Source organism: Schistocerca gregaria, chromosome 3 (assembly GCF_023897955.1).
Source record: "Schistocerca gregaria isolate iqSchGreg1 chromosome 3, iqSchGreg1.2, whole genome shotgun sequence".
Classification (NCBI taxonomy): domain Eukaryota; kingdom Metazoa; phylum Arthropoda; class Insecta; order Orthoptera; family Acrididae; genus Schistocerca; species Schistocerca gregaria.
The window spans coordinates 198,628,340-198,648,806 of record NC_064922.1 but is presented as its reverse complement, the minus strand read 5'-3'; the positions used below and the strand labels follow the sequence as shown (position 1 = coordinate 198,648,806).

Genomic DNA, 20,467 nt, shown 5'->3' with positions numbered 1-20,467 from the left:
CCTCAGTGTTTTTACAGCTATCCTCACTGACTGACATTTGTTCCTTAACGAAAGTGTATGCTTTATTTGCACCTTTAAGAGAAAGTGTCATTAGTCTTTTAGTAAGAAGCTTTACCTCCATCATTGAATTTAAAATATTTTTGGTGTATTATTAAGTATTCATTTGTTAATTTTGCTTTTAAAAATATGATAATTGCCAAAATCAGTGGTGTAATTGCCTGTCACTCAGTTTCTTGAAGTGACAAGATTTGAATCTTCTGTTCTTTTAATGTGTGTCCCAATTTATGAATTTTACTTGGTTGCAAAACTGTTTGTATGTGAAGTGTTGCAAAAAATGTATTTGTTTTGGTTTTAAGCTGGCGAGAGGACTTCGACTTCCTCTGTTAAATCACATTCCATTTTAATGTGGCCACCACAGAATCTGAAAGACCAGTTGCGCCAGTAATACTGGTGGTGGATTGACCACCTGGGGTAATATTGTGATTCTCAAAATGCTCCATGATGATACTACCCGGAATCAGGTGGGGTTGAGTATACTCATTGAGTGAACTTGAATGTTAATACTGGAAGGGTTGGTTCCAGAATATAAATTTCAGCCACACCACTGGTGAACAGATGCTAACCACTTTGCCACTTGCTACAAAACAGATGCAAAGAGGATTTGGTTTTGTTTTGCTTTGATCTGGGGCTACTTATTCTGTATTTGCAGTTATCCACCACATCAGATGGAACGTTCACTGTCTGCCACCTGTGACCTGTCCAACACCCTAGGCAAGGTCAGCTTCTTAGAGTTTTAGTTATAAAGTCTTGAAGCCTGGAATGATATGCATAAACAATATTGATACATTTCCATTCATTTCTTCTCCATTGAAAATTATTCTAACGTTTTGTGGCTTCAAATACCAGGATGTTAAAAAAACCTAAGTCAGTAATTGAACAACAGGTGGTTATAAGGAACCACAGAGCTCATTTATTCATTTACTAATTTATGTAATCTGTTTAAATATTAGTGGCACATATTGAAAACCTGTTGCATATAAATAGAGATATCAGCAACATAGTTTTCTACAGTAACATCATATTACATTTATTTAATTAGCCATTTGATGTATTTGAGTTGATACATGTTTTATCATTAAATATGAGCCTTGACAATTTGATTATACGATAACAGTTACAGCACAGGTTACAGCATCATATACAGGGTGATGAAAAATTGTGTCATGAAATTTTGTCTCTGGGTAGCTGATGCCGGTAGGAACCAAAATTACTAATTTTTTGTAGGTCGACAATGCACAATTGGAAACTTGGCACCATGCACTCTGACTGACCATGGGATTGCCTTGTTGCCTGATGCTCTGGACAATGCATGAGCACGAATGCTTTGTGTGTCGGAGATCATGATGTATCCAAGGCATGTTCGGTGGTAGTGCGCCAGCCTTCACTTGGGGGGTCTGGGGGCGAATCCACTGGGGTCCTGACACATCCATTTTAGTTTCATAATAAGACATGCTGGGAACAAACCTGTCAACAGCTGTTACTTCACATACAGAAAGTCTTTTACAAATTGCGTCAGCCCTGAAAAGGGCCTTCTTTGTTGGTAGGACATTGTTTAGTTAAAGCAGATGCTCGAACTGGTGACCCTCTGATGTGACACAAGCTTGGTAATGTCGAACTGTGTTTTGCTGAACTCTTTCAAAGGTTCCTGGTATTGCCTTGATCTGATTGGCGACATGTTGAATGTGATCCATTAATTCCTCTTTGTTTCTATGTGGTTCACATCCAGATGGGTGAATTAGAACCTTGAAGAATCTCCACAGGAAAAAGTCTGGTGGTGTGAGGTCTGGTGATTGAACGGGCCATGTCCTACGAGCACCTCTGCCAACTACTCAATCATCAAAGAGTTCATTTACATACCTGCAAACAGCACAACTGTTATGTGTGGGCGCCCCATCATGCTGCAACCACATGCATAGCCGTATGTCCAGGGGAACATCTTCCAGCAGGCTGGGTAGAGTTTCTTGCAAAATGTGAAGGTCATTTGCCCTAGTAAGTCAAGGTGGTAGACGGACCGGCCCAATCAGATGGCCACCCACAATATCTGCCCAGTTGTTGAGCAAAAATCATTCCTGGTGTCCATTGATGTACATGACATGAGAATTTCCCCTTCCCCAGTAATGAATGTTTCGAATGTTGCAAAACTCATCCCAATGAAAGGTGCACTCGTCGGTAAACAACACAGCGGTGGGGAAGTTGGGATCTCACGCAACACGTTGCAGAAACCACCAACAAAACCTTAGCCTGTGTCCATAGCCTGCCACAGGATTTAGGTCTTGGACAGGGTGGAAACTAAATGGATGCTGGCCGTCATCCCTCAAAACCTCCCAGACTAACCGATGAGTGACCCGAATGTCATGTCCAACTGCTCGAGTACTTGTCATAGGTTCTTCCTCGAAGCACTTGAGAACGGTCGCTTCAAATGCAGCATCCCATCATGTTCAAGGTCTTCCAGCATCACCATGATATCTCTCGAATGAGCCTGTTTTGCCAAGTCACTGGTGAATTGCTATAAATGTTTGCAGGTGTGAGTGGCATCTTGCTGGGCACCATACCTCATACAACTGTTGAGCTTCATGCACATTACTGTTGGCTAGTTCATAAACAAAAACCATATCTCTTTGTTCTTCAAACAGAAACTGTGCTGTCATGCTTACTGTATGACTACATTGCAGGTGATGTGTGTGTGTGTGCTCCAAAGCAAAGCTTCATGTGAATGCCTCTGATGTGAGGTGGAGACAAACATCAAGACCTATTTTACACATGTACGTATCATGTTGGGGCAGTGATGGGGTGAGGGATATTTGTATGTGTGAACCAACAACCATATTGCTGCCCATCAACCGATGAATGACAACAGTGTTATCTGATGGCCAATTGGAGCGCGTGGCGCCAAGTTTCTGTAGTTTAAAAATGGGCCATTGTCATCCTACACAACATTAGTAGTTTTGGTTCCTACTGGGATCAGCTATCCAGGGTTAAGATTTCGTGACACAAATTTTCTCCACGCTGTATATACATGGTGATTGTAATTGAACTTTAAAAACACTGTATAAATAACAACACTGGTCAAGGTGATGTCAAATTGCAATGGAATATTTTCGGAGAAGGTAACTAGTGTGAAAATTGATCAATAGATGGCACTGTATGTGTCAAAATACATAACTGAAAATACATGTCATGCACATGACCCATTGAAGTTGGTATAAACATGCTGGGTACATGGCTTTTCCTTTTTTCGCATCTGTGACATTCACCATAACTGTCTCAATGTAGGATCATGCTCTGCTTGTAAAGCTGTATTACAAGAATGATAACAGTGCACACATCACTCTGCAGAAGTTCAAGACACTAAAGGGTTTGAAAAAAGGCATTGGTCCAACGACTGCTATGGGTCTGGAGAAAATGATTCAGAAATTCGAAAAGACAGGTTCTTTTGGTGTGCAACCTGTTAGAGAGAGGAAACAAACTGAGTCGATGTCAGTGGAAGAAGTTGCCACAACCACATAGGAGGAGACGAGTGGTGGTGTGCAAACATGTAGTGCATGGATATTTGCCTGAAAATTGGACATACCCATGAGCATGGTGCGTAAAATCCTACAAAACATCCTTATTTGCTATACAATCAAAATTACCCACGTGCGCAAGTTACTTTCTGTTGACCTGCCAGCAAGAGAGACCTTTACTTTAGAATGTCTTGCTAGCATGGAAGTGGACAGTGATTGGCCGTGGAAGATTTTGTGGGCAGGTGAAGCCCACTTCCATCTGACAGGATATGTCAATATACAGAATTGTCGAATATGGGCAACAGAAAATCCACCCGCAAATCAACCAGTACCACTTCATCCCGAAAGGTCACTGTGTGATGCAGGCTCACGGTATCAAAAGGCCATATTTTTTGGAAGAGAGAGGTGCTTCTGGTCCTGTTACCTGTACTGTCACTGGTAAGCACTATGAGTGTCTTTTGTGCAACCAAATCATTCCAACTCTCCAACAGCATGGATGTGTGGATAGGATCATTTTTATGCAAGATGGTGCACCTCTGCACAGTGCAAGTCCAGTTAAGCAGCTGCTTAAGTGCTGTTTCGCAAATGCTAGAATTATCATCTACCATTTCCCTTCAGCCTGGCTGTTTTAATCAGCTGATCGTAATCCATGTGACTTCTGGCTGCGAGGCTATCTGAAAGATGTTGTATTCAGTGTTCCAACTGCAAACTTAGCTGCATTGAAGGTACACATTGTGCAACACATTCTGAACATGACCCCGGAAATGCTTCGATCAGTTGTGGAACAGGCTGTTTCTTGATTTCCACTTGTTGCAGGAAATGGTGGACAGCATATTGAACATATTTTGCGCCAGTTGCATGGAATTTAATTATCTGATTTGATTCTGATTGTGCTATTTATGCAGTTTTTGGCCTCAGGACAATTAAAAGCCGATGTGATTGATGCTTTGTATGTTTTTTGGCCTCAGGACAATTAAAAACCAATTTTTACCATCTGATGTGATATGACCTTGCCATAGTAGATGGACTTACATAACTAACAGTCTCACACCTGTACACTCATGCACACTGAGTAGCACAGTTTGTGTAGTGTCAAATATACACCTTAGGCATTGTTCTATCATTCATTTGTCATTTTTAGTCCACCACTATTAAATTAAGATGCTTACAGCACCATCTATTGCTTCATTTTGTAACAATTAATTTTCTTCTGCCATATTTTTTTCCCCCATCTCCGAAAATATTCTGCTGCAATTTGACATAATTCTGACCAGTTGTGTTATTTCTACAGCAGTTTGAAAGTTTAACTTTAACTATACTCCCCCTGTGTGTGTGTGTGTGTGTGTGTGTGTGTGTGTGTGTGTGTGTGTGTGTGTGTGTGTGTGTGTATACATGCGTGCGTGCGCGTATTGTTCACAGTATATGACTATTTCCGTTTTCTTTAAATTTACATACATACATTTATAATGGTTTTTTAATTGAATAGTGGTTACTAGTAGCTTTTTCTTTTTTGGGGGTGGAGTTATCCTTCCAATAATCAGAATAAATTCATTTAATTTTTCTCCTGTATATCTCTGATTTTGTGCTCGAAGTATTACTGTTGTTTATACGGCTGATACTTCCCTCGTAGTGATTTGTCCGGTGTTGGATTGCTCTCTGTTTCCAACAGTCTCTTGTTTCATATTAATGAATCTCTTAATTTTTTAAAAGATTATTATGTTTTTCTTAGTGTGTACTAGTATCTTATGTATAAACATTTGAGACTGTTAAAATGTTTAGCAGTTTAAGTTTTGATCTGCAGCTTGTTCATTGGCCATAATGCATATAGCCCTTATTTGTATGATGACTACTTTCTTCGTATGTACTGAGCCTCCGCATATGAGGTGACATTATTGATACAAAGTGTGCAAAGTAAAACAATTTTGGGTAACTCCTGTACTGATAGCAGCCTGAATTTAAACCTTAGAATACAGCAGATGTGATATGCCACGGCGCTCCAACTTGCCACGGTGCATGCGGACGTTGTTTGCCGCTGAAGTCGGCTTTCCCATGGGCCCTGCAGACAGCATTCACTGCGCACCCTGGCCGATACTTGAGTCCTAATGATGGCTTGTACCACAGCTCGTTCTAGTGCCTGTGGGCCTGCAGACGTCAATAGCCACTCAGGGCTGCATGCCAGCCCGTCGCAAGTTCTTTTGCCTCGTGCACTCCTATTTATTGTATTGTGCTGCTGTCCCTGCTATCTGGGAAACACTCTGCTAAGGATTTCACAGTTGCTGTTCGACATTCATGCTAGCTGGTTCATGTGGTCTTCTGCAGTCTGCTTCTGTGGTGTCATTTAGCTATATGCCGTTTCAGCAGGATTTTTAGAGTGCTGTCACTTTTGAGTTTAACAGACAAATGGCACATCAGTGTTGTTGCACTGACGAAGAGATACTGGAGATACTGACAAGGAGTGGCAGTGACAGTGAGAGTGGCATCTTCAATGAATGTAGAGACGATGAAGATTCATCAGAAGAATCTCATAGTAATACACCTCCACATACTTCACCTAATAGAGCTCACAAGGACAGTTCTTCTTCAGATTCTGAAAGTGAAGACGAATTGATCTGTAAAAGGCCACACCATAGTGGGAATTAGAAATTTGATTGGCAAAAACTTGATTTCAGTCCTGCACTTCATGCATTTGATGGCTCATCTTCAGGACATAATTGCCAGCTAGCACCTGATTCAAGCATTCTATCCTTTTTCATGCTATTCTATCAGAAGATCTGTTGAAATTTGTAGCACTTGAAACAAACCTATTTTTCACTTTCACCATGGCAAATACATTGGAATCAGATCATTCTTGACTATACACATGGGAAGATACAGGTTTTGAGAAAATGTATAGCTTCATTGGTATTTGGCTTCTCATGGCTCGTGTTAAAAAGTTGAGAATAAAGGAATATTGGTCCAGAGATGTACTTCTGAGTACTCCAACTTTTGACGAAGTTATGTCCCGTGACCATTTTATGTTACTTTTGAGAAGTTGCATTTTAATGACAACTCGGCCAATTGTGGAGATGACAGTTTCTTTAAAATTAGGAAAATAATTGATACAGTTCATGTGGCATTCCACAGTGCATGTATTCTATACAGAAAACTCTGTGTCGATGAAAGCCTATTATTGTTCAAATGTTGCTTATCTTTTAAACAATACATTCCTTCGAAACGAAGTAGATTTGGAATCAAAACATTTGTGTTGTGCGACTGTAAAACTGGATATGTCTTGGATTTCATTGTATACACAGGCACAATAACAGAAATCATAGTCTGTAATTTGGGGAAATCTGGTGATATTGTCGCAACACTAATGAAGCCCTACCTTGAATGTGGAACTACCCTGTATGTCGACAATTGGTGTACAAGTCCAGCCTTGTTCCTTTGGCTTCACAACTAGAGAACAGCAGCATGCAGTACTGTACGTAGGAACAGGTGCAACTTTTTGAAGCTACAAAAGAAACTGAAACGAGGAGAAGTTGAATTTATGTCAACTGACTTGCTTGCCATCAAGTGGTGAGACAAGAGAGAAGTGTTCATGCTGACTACCTGCAACACTACAGAAATGTGTGACATGGGAAAGACAAACAGGATGACTGGTGAAAAAGTAATGAAGCCGCACAATGTGTTTTTGATTAAAATGCAAATATGGGAGCAGTAGACCACTTCCATATGCTATTAAGCTCTGTTGCATCTGTGCGTAAGTCTGTTAAATGGTACAAAAAGTTTTTTTCATGTTGTATACCTTTGTGTTTTGAATGCTCACATGCTTCACAGATCGGTGACAGGGAGCAAACTATCATTAGCAGATTTTCATTTATGTCTGGTACGAGAACTTGTGGAAAAATTTGCTACAGAATGGAGAAGAGATAGGAAAGGAAGATACTCTGATGGCGGGAATCCTCTTCACTTTACTGGGAGGCACTTTCCCCATGTCATTCCAAGTTACCAGTCCAAGAAATGTGGGCTATGGCATAGATGTGCAGCCTGTTCAAAACAGAACATGCATCGAGAAACGAAATATGAATGCAAGACATGCACTGTACCTTAGTGTGTTGACCCATGTTTGGAAACATACCACACAAAGAAGAACTTTTAGCCAAGTTGCTACACCTGGAAGATCAAATGAAGCCCTTACTTCTGAAAAGAAATACTTAAAAAAATTTTAAAAAATAAAAATAATTACAAAAATAAAAAAATATATATATTTTTATAACTTCGCCATTGCCGGCCCAAAACCTGGATGAGAAAGGAGGATGGGAAATATAACTGTGTGTGTGTGTGTGTGGGGGGGGGGGGGGGGGGGGGGGGGGGGGGAAGATCACCAAATTACCTGAGCTTGAAGAGTCTCTCCAGACAAATTACATTGCTGACAAACACCTTATGTATGAAGATGTGAAATATCCAGTCTGTGCTGACAAACACAGACTGGGTGCTTCATACAGAAGCTACAAAAATAGAAATTTAGTACAATTTTATGGATTCTTCCATAACTTCTTGGTAGAAGTTAAACCTTAAACTTAGTGCAAATATCATTAATTAAACAAAAAATTCTAGCATTATTATTACTACCAAATTGTAGCCTGGGCTGCGGTAAAGGATATTTATTCAAGCGGCGACTAGTTTTGGGTGAAGCCCATTTTCAAACCACCATGTAGAACAAAGACTGTGACAACCACATTATAGCTGTTAATAAAACCATAGAAGGTGGATAGCTATCAATATTCTATGGTTTTATTAACAGCTATAATGTGTTTGTCACATTCCTTTTTGACATGGTTGTTTGAAAATGGGCTTCGCCCGAAACTAGTCATCGCTTAAATAAATATCTTTTACCGCAACCCCGGCTACAATTTTCTAGTAATATTCAGTAATGGATTGCTGTCCTGTTTTTCCAGGACACGGGATTTGTGAAAAAATTCTAGGCCCACTCTTGGAAAGCGCGTCTTGGCACACATTGGTCAGTTACACACACTCACCCACTTCTGAAGCACAAAAGGTCATTAGGAATTAAAGGTGACATTTAATTAGGTAGCTTAGGAACTTGAGTATTTCCTTATCTAATTCTTAAACAAAAGTTATAAATCATTGTTTATTTCTACTGTACAATAACAATTGTGTCCCATATAAAAAGAATTCAGAAATGTTGAATTTTTGATTTTGATGTTTCCTTGGGGATAATTTATTGGGTTAATGCTCTCAAAATATAGTGATTAGCTTCAAAAGTTTGTCTCAGCATCTACACACTTCCCTCAAAAGTTGTTTGCGGGTGAATTATTGCGCTAGTATGAAGTACATTAACATTTGGTCGTTACGGATTCTACAGTGTTTACATCATAAGTTGTGTACAAAAATCTGATAATTAAGTATCAGTATGCCAAATAAAACACAGAGGTATACTGAGACCTTATGGTGATTCTCAAGAACTAATTGCAAATTAAAGAAAGCCTTTGATGGGAAGTTACATGTTAGGAGCATAAGCAGTTTCAGCGTACATTAGGTCTGTCGAGCAATTCATCTCCAGATTCAAAGCTATGGAATAAGTATCCAGATATCCTGCGTTTATTTGTAACATTGGCGATCACACTAACTGCAAGACTGTCATGAGTGCCATGGTTCCAGAAATACTCAGGCCAGGGCGAGGATGGCCGAGCGGGGAGCTCAGGCACACACAATAGTCCACGGAAGTGGCTGCCAGTGTAGGTACACAGATTAGGTGGCCCCAAGGGCAGGCTTGACACAGCCAGCCACACATACCAGTGCAGCACTCAAAGAGTTAATAAACTGTTTGTGCTATTGATGTGCTCTGTTCATGTTAATTTATCATCAAGGTGGAGGTCCAGAAATTTAACTCATGGCACTTGTCCAAGTTTGTGTTCCTTGATTTTTTACATTATCTTTTCGTTGATTGTTTCTAAAGCTCATGATTTTTGTTTTCTAGTCTGCATAATACACTTTCAGATCCATGTGTACCTTCTTCTAGATACATTTCCTTAGTTAAAATATTTGCTCCATCCACAAATAGTATCGATTTCCGTTGAATTTTAACTCATAGGTCAATAATATGCCAACTGCCTTGCCGCAGTGGTAACACTGGTTCCCATCAGATCACAGAAGTTAAGCACTGTTAGACTTTGCTAGCATTTGGCTGGGTGACCATCTGGTCTGGAAAGTGGGGTGCACTCAGTCTTTGTGAAGCATATTGAGAAGCTACTTGATTGAGGAATACCGGCCCTGGTCACAAAAACTGACAACAGCCAGGAGAGCATTGTGCAGACCTCAAACCCTTCCATATCCACACTCAAGGAGGATGACATGGCAGTTGGTCAGTGCCATTAGGGTCTTCTGAGACCTGTTTAGATGGAATTTAGTTTTAGTTTAATTTTAGGTCATTAATATACCAGGTGATCAAAAAGTCAGTATAAATTTGAAAACTTAATAAACCATGGAATAATGTGGATAGAGAGGTAAAAATTGACACACATGCTTGGAATGACCTGGGGTTTTATTAGAACAAAAAAAAAGTATTGCTAGACACGTGAAAGATCTCTTGTGCACATTGTTTGGTGATGATCGTGTGCTCAGCTGCCACTTTTGTCATGCTTGGCCTCCCAGGTCCCCAGACCTTAGTCCGTGTGATTATTGGCTTTGGGGTTACCTGAAGTCGCAAGTGTATCATGATTGATCAACATCCCTAGGGATGCTGAAAGACAACATCCGACGCCAATGCCTCACCATAACTCCGGACATGCTTTACAGTGCTGTTCACAACATAATTCCTTGACTACAGCTATTATCGAGGAATGATGGTGGACATATTGAGCATTTCCTGTAAAGAACATCATCTTTGCTTTGTCTTACTTTGTTATGCTAATTATTGCTATTCTGATCAGATGAAGCGCCATCTGTCGGACATTTTTTAACATTCGTATTTTTTTGGTTCTAATAAAACCCCATGTCATTCGAATAATCTGTGTCAATTTGTACCTCTCTATCTACATTATTCCATGATTTATTCAGTTTTCAAATTTATACTGACTTTTTGATCACCTGGTATATCAAGAAGAACAGTGGCCGTATGACACTTCCGTATGACATGCTGTTTTGGATCATCTCCATGTCTTAGTAGTATCTATTACTTCCCTCATCTGTTATTTCTGCTTTTGGTATGTGTTTGTAAAGTAGGGTTTTACAAGATTGAATGCAGTGCCTCTTATCCCATGGCATTTTAGTTTTTCAAGGAGAATGTTGTGATTTACTGGGCTAAAAGCTTTTGATAGGTCACAGAATAATTATTGATTCCTCCCTGTCAAGTATTTGCAGTACATGGCCCTTAATTTCTTGTGTTGCTGGGGTAGTAGATTTATTTCTTTTGAATCCATGTTGGCTTCTGGTTATGATATTCTGTAATGTGAAGAAGCTTATTAAGCTTATACAGTATTATGAGAAGGATAGTTGCTATTCACCATATAGTGGAGATGTTGAGTTGCAGGTAGGCACAACAAAAAGGCTATTATAAAATGAGCTTTCAGCCAACAATGCCTTCATCGGAGATAGAAGATACACATGTACACACTTGTACAAACATGACTCACACACACGTGACTGCAGTCTCTGGCTTCTGAGGCCACACTGTGAGCAGCAGCCTACCATAGGACACGGAACCTGGTGGTGGCGGCAGGGAGGAGGCTGGGGCGGGGAGGGGGAGGGATAGCAGAGTGGGGGTGGGTTATGGTAAAGTGCTGCTTGTGTGAGCTTACAGGGACAAGCAGTTAGATGCAGTTGGGAGGTTAGACAGAAGGTGGGGCAGGATTAGCAGGAAAGGAGAGAGGTAAACAGACTGTGGGTGCGTTGGTGGAATAGAGGACTGTGTAGTGCCGGAATGGGAACAGGGAAGGAGCTGGAGGATGAGGACAAAGACTAATGAAAATTAAGGTCAAGAGGGTTATGGGAATGTAGAATAATAGTTTGTGAAAGGTAGTTCCAATGAATATTTCACATCATTGCCACAAGAATCAGTCTTTAAATGACACTGACTATACTAGTTCTGCTTTTAGGGTACATTTGGCACTATAAATAACAACAAAACCAACACTGACAAATGACCCCATACCATCATGTGGAAATGTAAAAATATGAATGGAATAATAATCTTCACTACCACAGCCAAATACATAGAAACAATGAATGTGAAATCAGATAAGAGAACAACTAAGATATTTTGTCAAAAATCCAACAAGGAGTCAATGAGAATAAACCAACATTTCCTGGCTAATCTGAGACCACACCCACACAGCATTCACATGCAACATTACCAGAGTAGCTCCACTGAATGCCTGTCAGGTGCTTAGTGCATTTTATTGGTCCCAGTATTAGTGTAAATGTCAGCCTCATCACTTCAGGTGGTTTGGATTGAATTAATAACAGCAGTGGCCATCAGTGTTGTAGCCAAACACATTGTCTCCAGTGACAAAGATATCAATGCCTATTTATCAACATATTGTTCAAGCCAGCTTATCATGAAGATGGCATGTTAAGTTGCAGACAGGCACAATTAAAAATTATACAAGCCAGCAAGGCATCTTCAGAAATGTTATGACATATTTGTCTGAATAAGATATATTGGCACACATTAACTGTGGCTGCAAAGTTTTGTGAATAAAGACTTCATGAAGAAAATAACAGAAAACAATTTTGTCAAACCAGTGCAACTCACTGTGTTTTTAATAATCTCCAAAGCACAGAAGTCCCAGGAGGCTAGAGGCTGTTTACATAGTTAGTGTCCACTGGCCAGTGGAGCCCTGTATCCAACCTGTCCTGCAGAGGCTGCAATTGTTTACAATTTAGCAAGGCAAGTAAACATTATGAGCACATGTTTAGTACAATGCAGAATGTATTATATTAATAACATAGTGAATCGTTTAGATTTGTCAGTGCACGTACAAATGACGATTTTGTATGTGGGAGAGATTTTGTCAGTGGAATTGCTGTGCACCTATCTCAGAGGGAAGCTGTGCTGAAGTATCAGTGCAGAGCAGATATCAGTGCAGCAGGAGGTCCTAAAAAAGTACAATGCAGTTGTAATACTCCTGTTCAGTGTGAGATATCAACAAGAAAAAAATAGTGATCTCTGCTCAGTGCATTTGTAATGCAAGGTGGGCTTCATTAATCCGACCAAACTATATCAAAATTCTACATTGTTGTTATTTGTAAATGATGCCTCTGGCCTCCAAGAGTAGAGTAGTGGGTGTGGTATGAATTGACAGCCCTTTTTAAGCTCCTTTGTGATCGGAAACTCCTCTGAGATGTCATTTTGGTGCAGAGCTGGACCAGTTATGGAGTCTTTAGATCAGTTTTGCAAAATATACAGAACAGCCAAAACTTCTTAAACCATTGGTCTAGCGTTTCTAATCATGGTGTCAAGGGCCATTTCAAGATCTCAGAACACAGTAAGTAGAAGTGTACAATGAGGTGACAAAAATGATGAGATACTGGTAGGCACATATACAGGTGGTGGTTGCATCACATACTCAAGTTATAAAATGGCAGCACAGTGATGGAGTTGTCATTTTTACTCAGTTGATCCATGTGAAAATGTTTCCAGTGTGATTATGAACACACAACGGGAATTAACAAACATTGAACACAGACTGGTAGTTGGAGCTAGATGCATGGGACATTCAGAAATCATTAGGGAATTCAATATTCTGAGATCCACAGCGTCAAGAGTACGTCACAGACAACGCAGTGACTGATGCCTCCATTTAACGACTGAGAGAAATGGCATTTGCATAGAGTTTTCAGTGCTAACAGACAAGCAACACTGCATGAAACAACAACAGAAAAATATGTGGGATGAACGACAAATGTATCCATTAGGACAGTGTGGTGAAATTAGATGTCAACTAACTATGACAGCAGACGACCAATGTGAGACCCTTCGTTAACAGCATGACATTGCCTGCAGTGCCTCTCCTGGGCTTGTGACCATATCAATTGAAGACTAGACTACTGGAAACCTGTGGCCTGGTCAGTTGAGTCCAAATTTTGGTTGGTGAGAGGAGCAGGGTTTGAGTGTGACGTAGACCCCATGAAGCCATGGACCCAACTTGTCAACAAGGCACTGTGCAAGCTGGTGGTGACTCCATAATGGTATGATTGTAGGCTGTATTTATGTGTAATGGACTGGGTCCTCTGGTCCAACCAAACTGATCATTGACTGGGAATGTTTGTGTTCTGCTACTTGGAGATCATTTGCAGCCATTAATGGATTTTATGTTCCCAAACAACAATGGAATTTTTATGGATGACAGTGTGCCATGTCGATGGGCCATAATTGTTGATGATTAGTTTGAAGAACATTTGGGACAATTTGAGTGAATGATTTGGTTATCCAGATCACCCAATATGAATCACATTGAACATTCATAGGACATAATCGAGAAGTCAGTTTGTACACGAAATTCTGCACCAGCAAAACTTTCACAGTTATGGACAACTATAGAGGCAGCATGTCTTAATATTTCTGCAGAATACTTGCAACAGCTTGTCAAGTCCATGCCATCTCGAGTTGCAGCACTATACTTGACAAAAGGAGGTACAACACAGCATTAGAAGGTACCCCAAGACTTTTGTCACCTAACTGTATGTTGTTTGTGCTGTTATATCAAACTAAATCTGGTGAGAGCCAGGACATATTTCCTCACAGACAACCTGAAACCTGTTCAGCAGAATTGTAAAAGCAGTCTTTCCTATGTTGCATATCAGAGATGTTTCACAATAGGTCCCACAGGTGTTACGGTCAATGATTAGGATGGCATTTTTCATGTCAGCTGATACTGTTTGGATTTCCATGATAAAAGGATCTGAGTGACATTTCTGCCTGTTTATTTTTCTTTAATTACAACTGTAGAAAGTCAATCAAATTAGCCAGCATGGCATGTAGCTCTGATATGTCATTCCCTCAGATTTAAACTCATACACACTCAAATTTCCACCACTGTAGTGCATTTGACTTTGTGTCCTGTCTCATGTTCTTTAACAGAATATTGTGCCACTAAATGCTCATCACAAATCTTCCTGTGGATGTGAATGACAAAATAACTTTCCCCTATCACCCTTTCAGATTTTAAGATGCCACTGCAAACTTCACTTTATAAATTGCATTGGTTTTCAACATATATGTGTTTTTCAGTCCATTACTTTTCATTTCTCTTGCTTGTCCAGTAGTACTTCTCATCACAAAATACAGAATTAAAAAAAAAAAAAAGAATAGAGAAAGACGTAAAGCTGAAAAGTCTTTAGTGACAATAACAACCTTTCAGTTGCTTAGTAAACTCTCCCATACAGATTTGTAATGCCATTTTAATAGTTTTGGTCTGTGAGACATTTGTTATATTTTGTAGAGCAATATATTTTCAAATGACTTTTACTTTATTATTCATAATTTTGATTCATATTATGTATTATTTGTTTCTTACATTTTACAGGAGTTGTTGTAGCTTCAGGTCCTAATGTCTACATCTACAAGAATTTGCGACCATACTTCAAATTTACTGTTCCATCACTTGATGTGAGCCCTGTGGAGAAAGATCTTTGGTCACAGGTAAATTTAGATGTCAATCATCAACAAATTTTGGATGTAGTGGTTGAAAATATTTTTATGATGTAAAGCAAAAATTATAAATAATGGGACAGAAGTTTCTAGCTAATGTTAATAATATGAAATAAAATAATAATTAGATTCCAGCAACAAACAATGTGTGAAAACCAAGGATTTTGGGACTAGCTGAAATAACAATTGTCAAGTCATAAACTAAGGGAATGATGGACTGGTAACAGGTGTAGACAAGACACAGGATAGAAGAAGACAGAAAATAGGTGAATAAGTAGCAAGTAGTGAATGAGAACTGTAAGAATCTAGTGACAACAAGAGAACTCACAATTATTCCTTCAAGACTTATTTCTTACCTATTGTTCCTGCTCATCTGCTTGCACTTCAGTGCCAACCACAGTGACCTAATCTTAAAAGCACATATCTGTGTCCAACTAAAACCATTCACCAGCCACTTCTGCATTTCAGACCACAATAATCTCTTTGTTTGTCACAGCTCTTGCATTTCATGTTCAACTTTTTGCATTGGTAAACTTTAGTACTCACATAAAATTCTGTAAGTGGTTGTCCTTTGTTTACTACCACATGATATCACCCACTGATATCATTACAGATTTTAAAAACAGGTTAAGTGTTTCTTTAAACAGTTTTCAAATCTTTTCCTTCATCTTCTCCTTGTCTCACTCTAGGTTCCCACACAGTTACCCCAACAAGCCCCTTTCTTTGCTGCATACCTACCCTCTTACATCTCATCCTATCCCTTGGACTAAAGCCTTTGAAAGCTGTCTCAAGAGCCAGTGATAGTATCAAGTCATGAATCTGCTTGTGAAGGCCATCTCACTCTGTGAATTATTTGCACCATTTAACAACTGACACCCACATTTAATCAGATTACTCTATTCAATGAATTGCTTTGTGTTTGCTGATAACCTACCTTCGAAATTTCACCTGGCAACCTTCCTGATATTAAAACTCACATTGAATCATTCCTTTAACAGTTTCACCCACAGCCATTACCATTTCCATAGACTACTCTTATAAAAAAAATCCAGGAATTTCTCACATTCATCAGGTGCTCCCAACAGAGCATCATCTCAACTTTTGGCAAATTTAAGACTCTTCATTTCAGTACTGAGTTGTAATTTCATATTTCTGTCATCTACTTTGTTATCTACAGTTTGATGTTCCTGTAACTCATTATTCTCATAGCCCACAGATTCAGGCTGTGGTCCTCAATAAATTGCTCTGTCATCATGGTTAGTAGAGACTTACAAAAGCTCCATAATACTGCACATTTGAATCCAGTGAGCTTTGCTTTCTGTCTGAATTGTCTTCTACTATCATTTACCTTGTTTAAATATGCAAAAGTAGTCATTCTGGCTGGCATATATTTGCTCCCTTTGGAGCACTCACTGTATGAGTCTGCAATGAATGATCCACATCTCAAAATGCTTCTATAAGGCTTCATATGAAGATTGATCATTATCTATATGTTGAATTTGTTCACATCCAATTCCCACTAATATTTTGCTAATCACCATTGATGTTACATCTCACATTGCTCATTTTAAAAACTAAGTCTCTCTTCATATTAAACTGTTTTATGTGCTTTAACAACTGCCCCATTTCTGTGAAGCAAACCTACATACAAAAGAAAATAGATATATCCATGGGAACCAAATGGTCTACCTCTTATTTCATTCTTTTCACTGGTCACTTAGAGCAATCTTTCTGTAGTTTAAGTACCACAGGCTACTCTCCAGGTTCTGACACAATACAAAATTTCAACCATGTGGATGCACAGTGTTACTAAATACAACCATCCGTTAATAATTAGCGTGGCAATATCTGCATCTTCATTCAATTTCTGCAGATCACTGTGAAGTGCATGGCAAAGAGTGTACTTAGCTTTATACCACCTGTTAGGTTTTTTTTCTGTTTAGTCATGTATGGATTTGGGAAGAATAACTATTATAAAAGCCTCTGTACACACTGTAGTTCTTCTGAGCTTGTCTTTGTGGTCCCTGCAGGAACAGTACTTAGGGGACAAAAGTATTGGTTCTTGACTCTTCACTTACTTATGGTTCCCTTAAATTTTGTAAGTAGGCCTTCTTTAGATATTTTCTATCTTCAGATGCCTGTCATTCCCGGCTTTTTTATTGTTTCTGTGCTGCTCTCTTGTAAGTCACACAAACCTGTGACCATTTGTGCTGCACATCAATGAATATGTTCAGTATCCCCCGTGAGACCTGTCTGGTATGAGTCCCACGCCCTTGAGCAATATTCTGAGTTGGGACACACAAGTATTCTGTAAACAATCTACTTTGTAGACTGACTGCATTTACCAGTACCCTGCCAATGCACTGAAGTGTCCCACTTACCTTTCCCAAGATAGTTTATGTGGCCTATGGATCCGATATCCATACAAATTATTACACACAGGTATTTGAATTGTTGTCTTAGAATACCACTTTTCTGCATGTTGTGATGTGTACAGTTTTACATTTCAGTACATTTAAAGCAAATTGCTGATATTTGCACCAAGTTGAAATCTTGTCAAGACCCACCTGGATATTAGTAATTCATTGTTACAGTTATGACAGAATGTGCTTTAGCTTTCACCCCTCCTCCCCCCCCCCCCCCCCCTATCCCCTCACACACACACAAACATGGAAATGCACACACCTGCATGTGCATAGGCCTCACTACTCCCTTCAGGTTTCACAGTTGCAACAATTTGACTCAAGAATCACATTCTAGAGGATCTGGGTTCATATCTCCATCTTGCCACACTAATTAAGGTTTCCTGTGATGAGCTACACCCTAGTCACTATACAGTACCCAGTCTCATAATCACACTGTGCGTATAGTTGAATGATACAATACTAGCAATATGCCACACACTGCAGCTACGTCTGGTGGTATCACTGAGAACATGGGACAACATGGCGTCTCCAGCTGGCAGGCTACATAAGGACACCAGCCAACAAATTTAAGTACATGTGTCCTTCAGCCCAGTCTTACTTCTGGCTGAATTGAATGTATTCATCACCACAACCAAATGAAGTATTGACAATGTGCACTCCATTCATCTGTTTGTATTACATGTGTGCCTGCTTGGGATCTGAGAGCAGTAATATTCATCTACTGCCATTAACTTTTACTTTTGAAGTCTGTGATGTAGTTCAGCTGAGTGATTACTTTCTGCTTCACTTATGAGTGATTTTCACTACCATATTTAAAGTTGTGCTGCTGCTGATTGATTTCCTTTGTAGTCCTGAACAATTCACAGGATCAGTAACGACTGTGAACAGTGCATCATTTATTTTGTTGTTTCAGTGTAATCAACAAGTCTTAATAAATGACTTTCATGAGGTGAATTGTGCACTACAAAACCCATAGCAGGTTTTGTCAGCCTCTCAATCTTGTAACATCCTAGTGAGACTATACAATAAATTTTGGAAGGCAATGGTAGAAAAATTTTGTGTGAGTGTGAGTGTGTGTGTAAGAGAAAATTATGAATAATACTAGCTGCTGCAAATAATGTAAAATATTAATAATTAATTCCCAGCACAAACAAGATTTGAAAATGTGAGTTGCTCACTTCATTTGTTAACCATTTGGTTCATATCATTATGACTGCACTCTTTCCAAAACTTTCTGTTATTAGTTACAAAATGTCATTAAGAAGTAGTAAGGTACTGTGAAATATGTAAATATCAAGACAGTCTAAAGGCTGTATGTGTGATATTCAAGTTCAGGCAAAACTTTTATTTATTCTTTGTCATTACACCAGAAGATAATTCCATAAGACAATGGAGAGTGGAAGTGTGAGGTCTCTCTACGTAGAAATGGGATTACTCACATTATTAAGAATCTCTGTTGTGGCATGTGGTGAACCATTTTTTTCTGACTTTGAACTATATCTTTCTGCAGTGAAAAGTTTCACCAAAATATTGTCAGTTCGGTATTAATGAATGAGTTATTTACTGCTAATGTGCTCTCGTGCTATGCTAAAAAATGTCATGTTTAAGGTGTAACACAAAGTAAATGAGAATAATGCTCCAAATAACTGCTTATACCGACCCTTTGTACCAAAAATTTTGTAAGTCAACTAGAAACTCCACTTACAAACCCTCTTGTCCCATGCATAGGAACTCTTTTTCATATCTTCACTACTACAAATACCCTTAACCTTTCTGAATACAGGGTGACTCAAAGCTAATGCCTTAGGGTCAGGCATCATCTGTATTATAGGGGGCACTTCATGAATGAACTTTTTTTTATTATTACACCTTGCACTCATCTGTTGGTTGTTAACTAACACCAGATCTCCTGTATCACAATTTTCTGTCATTTCTGACATGTCTTCCCCATTTTCTCATTTCTGCTGCCCTAATTTGTATCTTATTCATTTTTTTCCACTGTTTCTTACACTTCTCCATTGACTTGCCACTCTGTCAACTGTAAAACAGGTTCACCCATTCATTTTTCCACTTACCATTAGCAGAGGAGGCACTTATGTAACTGCCAGTCCTTTCTGAAATTCTGTTATCATTTCTCTTCATTTTATAAGCTGGCTTCCACAGTAGATTCAATAGAGCTTCCCCAGTTTTTTGTGTAACCTTTGTAGGAATAGCTTGTGGGTGATATGTAGGATTAGCTTGTGGATGATACCATGAAATTTATTCATGTTTTACATTCTCCTAAGCTAACAATCCTCTAAGCTTCTCAGTTATAAATAGCACATCATTGTCTGACAACAATCTCTTTGTGTGTTCTGTTTCCTTGAAATATTAATGTGAACACAATTTATTGTGGTCGTGGATGGTTTACAGCTTCACCATCTTTAACCATTATTCCAATATTACTAAAGCTGACTCATCTCAGCTTCATGGCAGTGAACCCAAAAATGTCCACAGCAACTTAAGTCCACAAATGGGTATGCATGAGGGGATACCCAAAGAAACCAAACTGATGTTGTGTTGGGCAGAGTTTTTGTAGCACCATATCTTCCACTAGATACTTACAGAGCTACCATTCCTGAGTCAGTAAGCCAAGTGTCATCACTAAAGAAACTTCTGTTCAGCTTGTGGAATTATTAATTGACAGATGTTTTGTGTGCTCATTGTTTTTGTAATGACTGATTCTCAAGGCCAGCATGCAGCCATAAAGTTTTTCCTTCTTGCTCAGAAAAACTGGCACATAAACTCTTGAGATGTTAAAAACTGGCTGTAAGGAAAATGCA

General features: G+C 39.2%; 1 protein-coding gene across 1 annotated transcript in view; it reads left to right on the top strand.

The window, feature by feature from the left end:
- LOC126354526 (Bardet-Biedl syndrome 1 protein homolog) overlaps window positions 1-20,467 on the top strand; it is a 150,502-nt gene that overhangs the window by 56,558 nt on the left and 73,477 nt on the right. Inside the window, exon 4 of the mRNA XM_050004253.1 lies at window positions 15,095-15,210. Coding sequence (XP_049860210.1) covers window positions 15,095-15,210 — 116 coding nt within the window. The remainder of the gene's footprint in view (window positions 1-15,094; window positions 15,211-20,467) is intronic.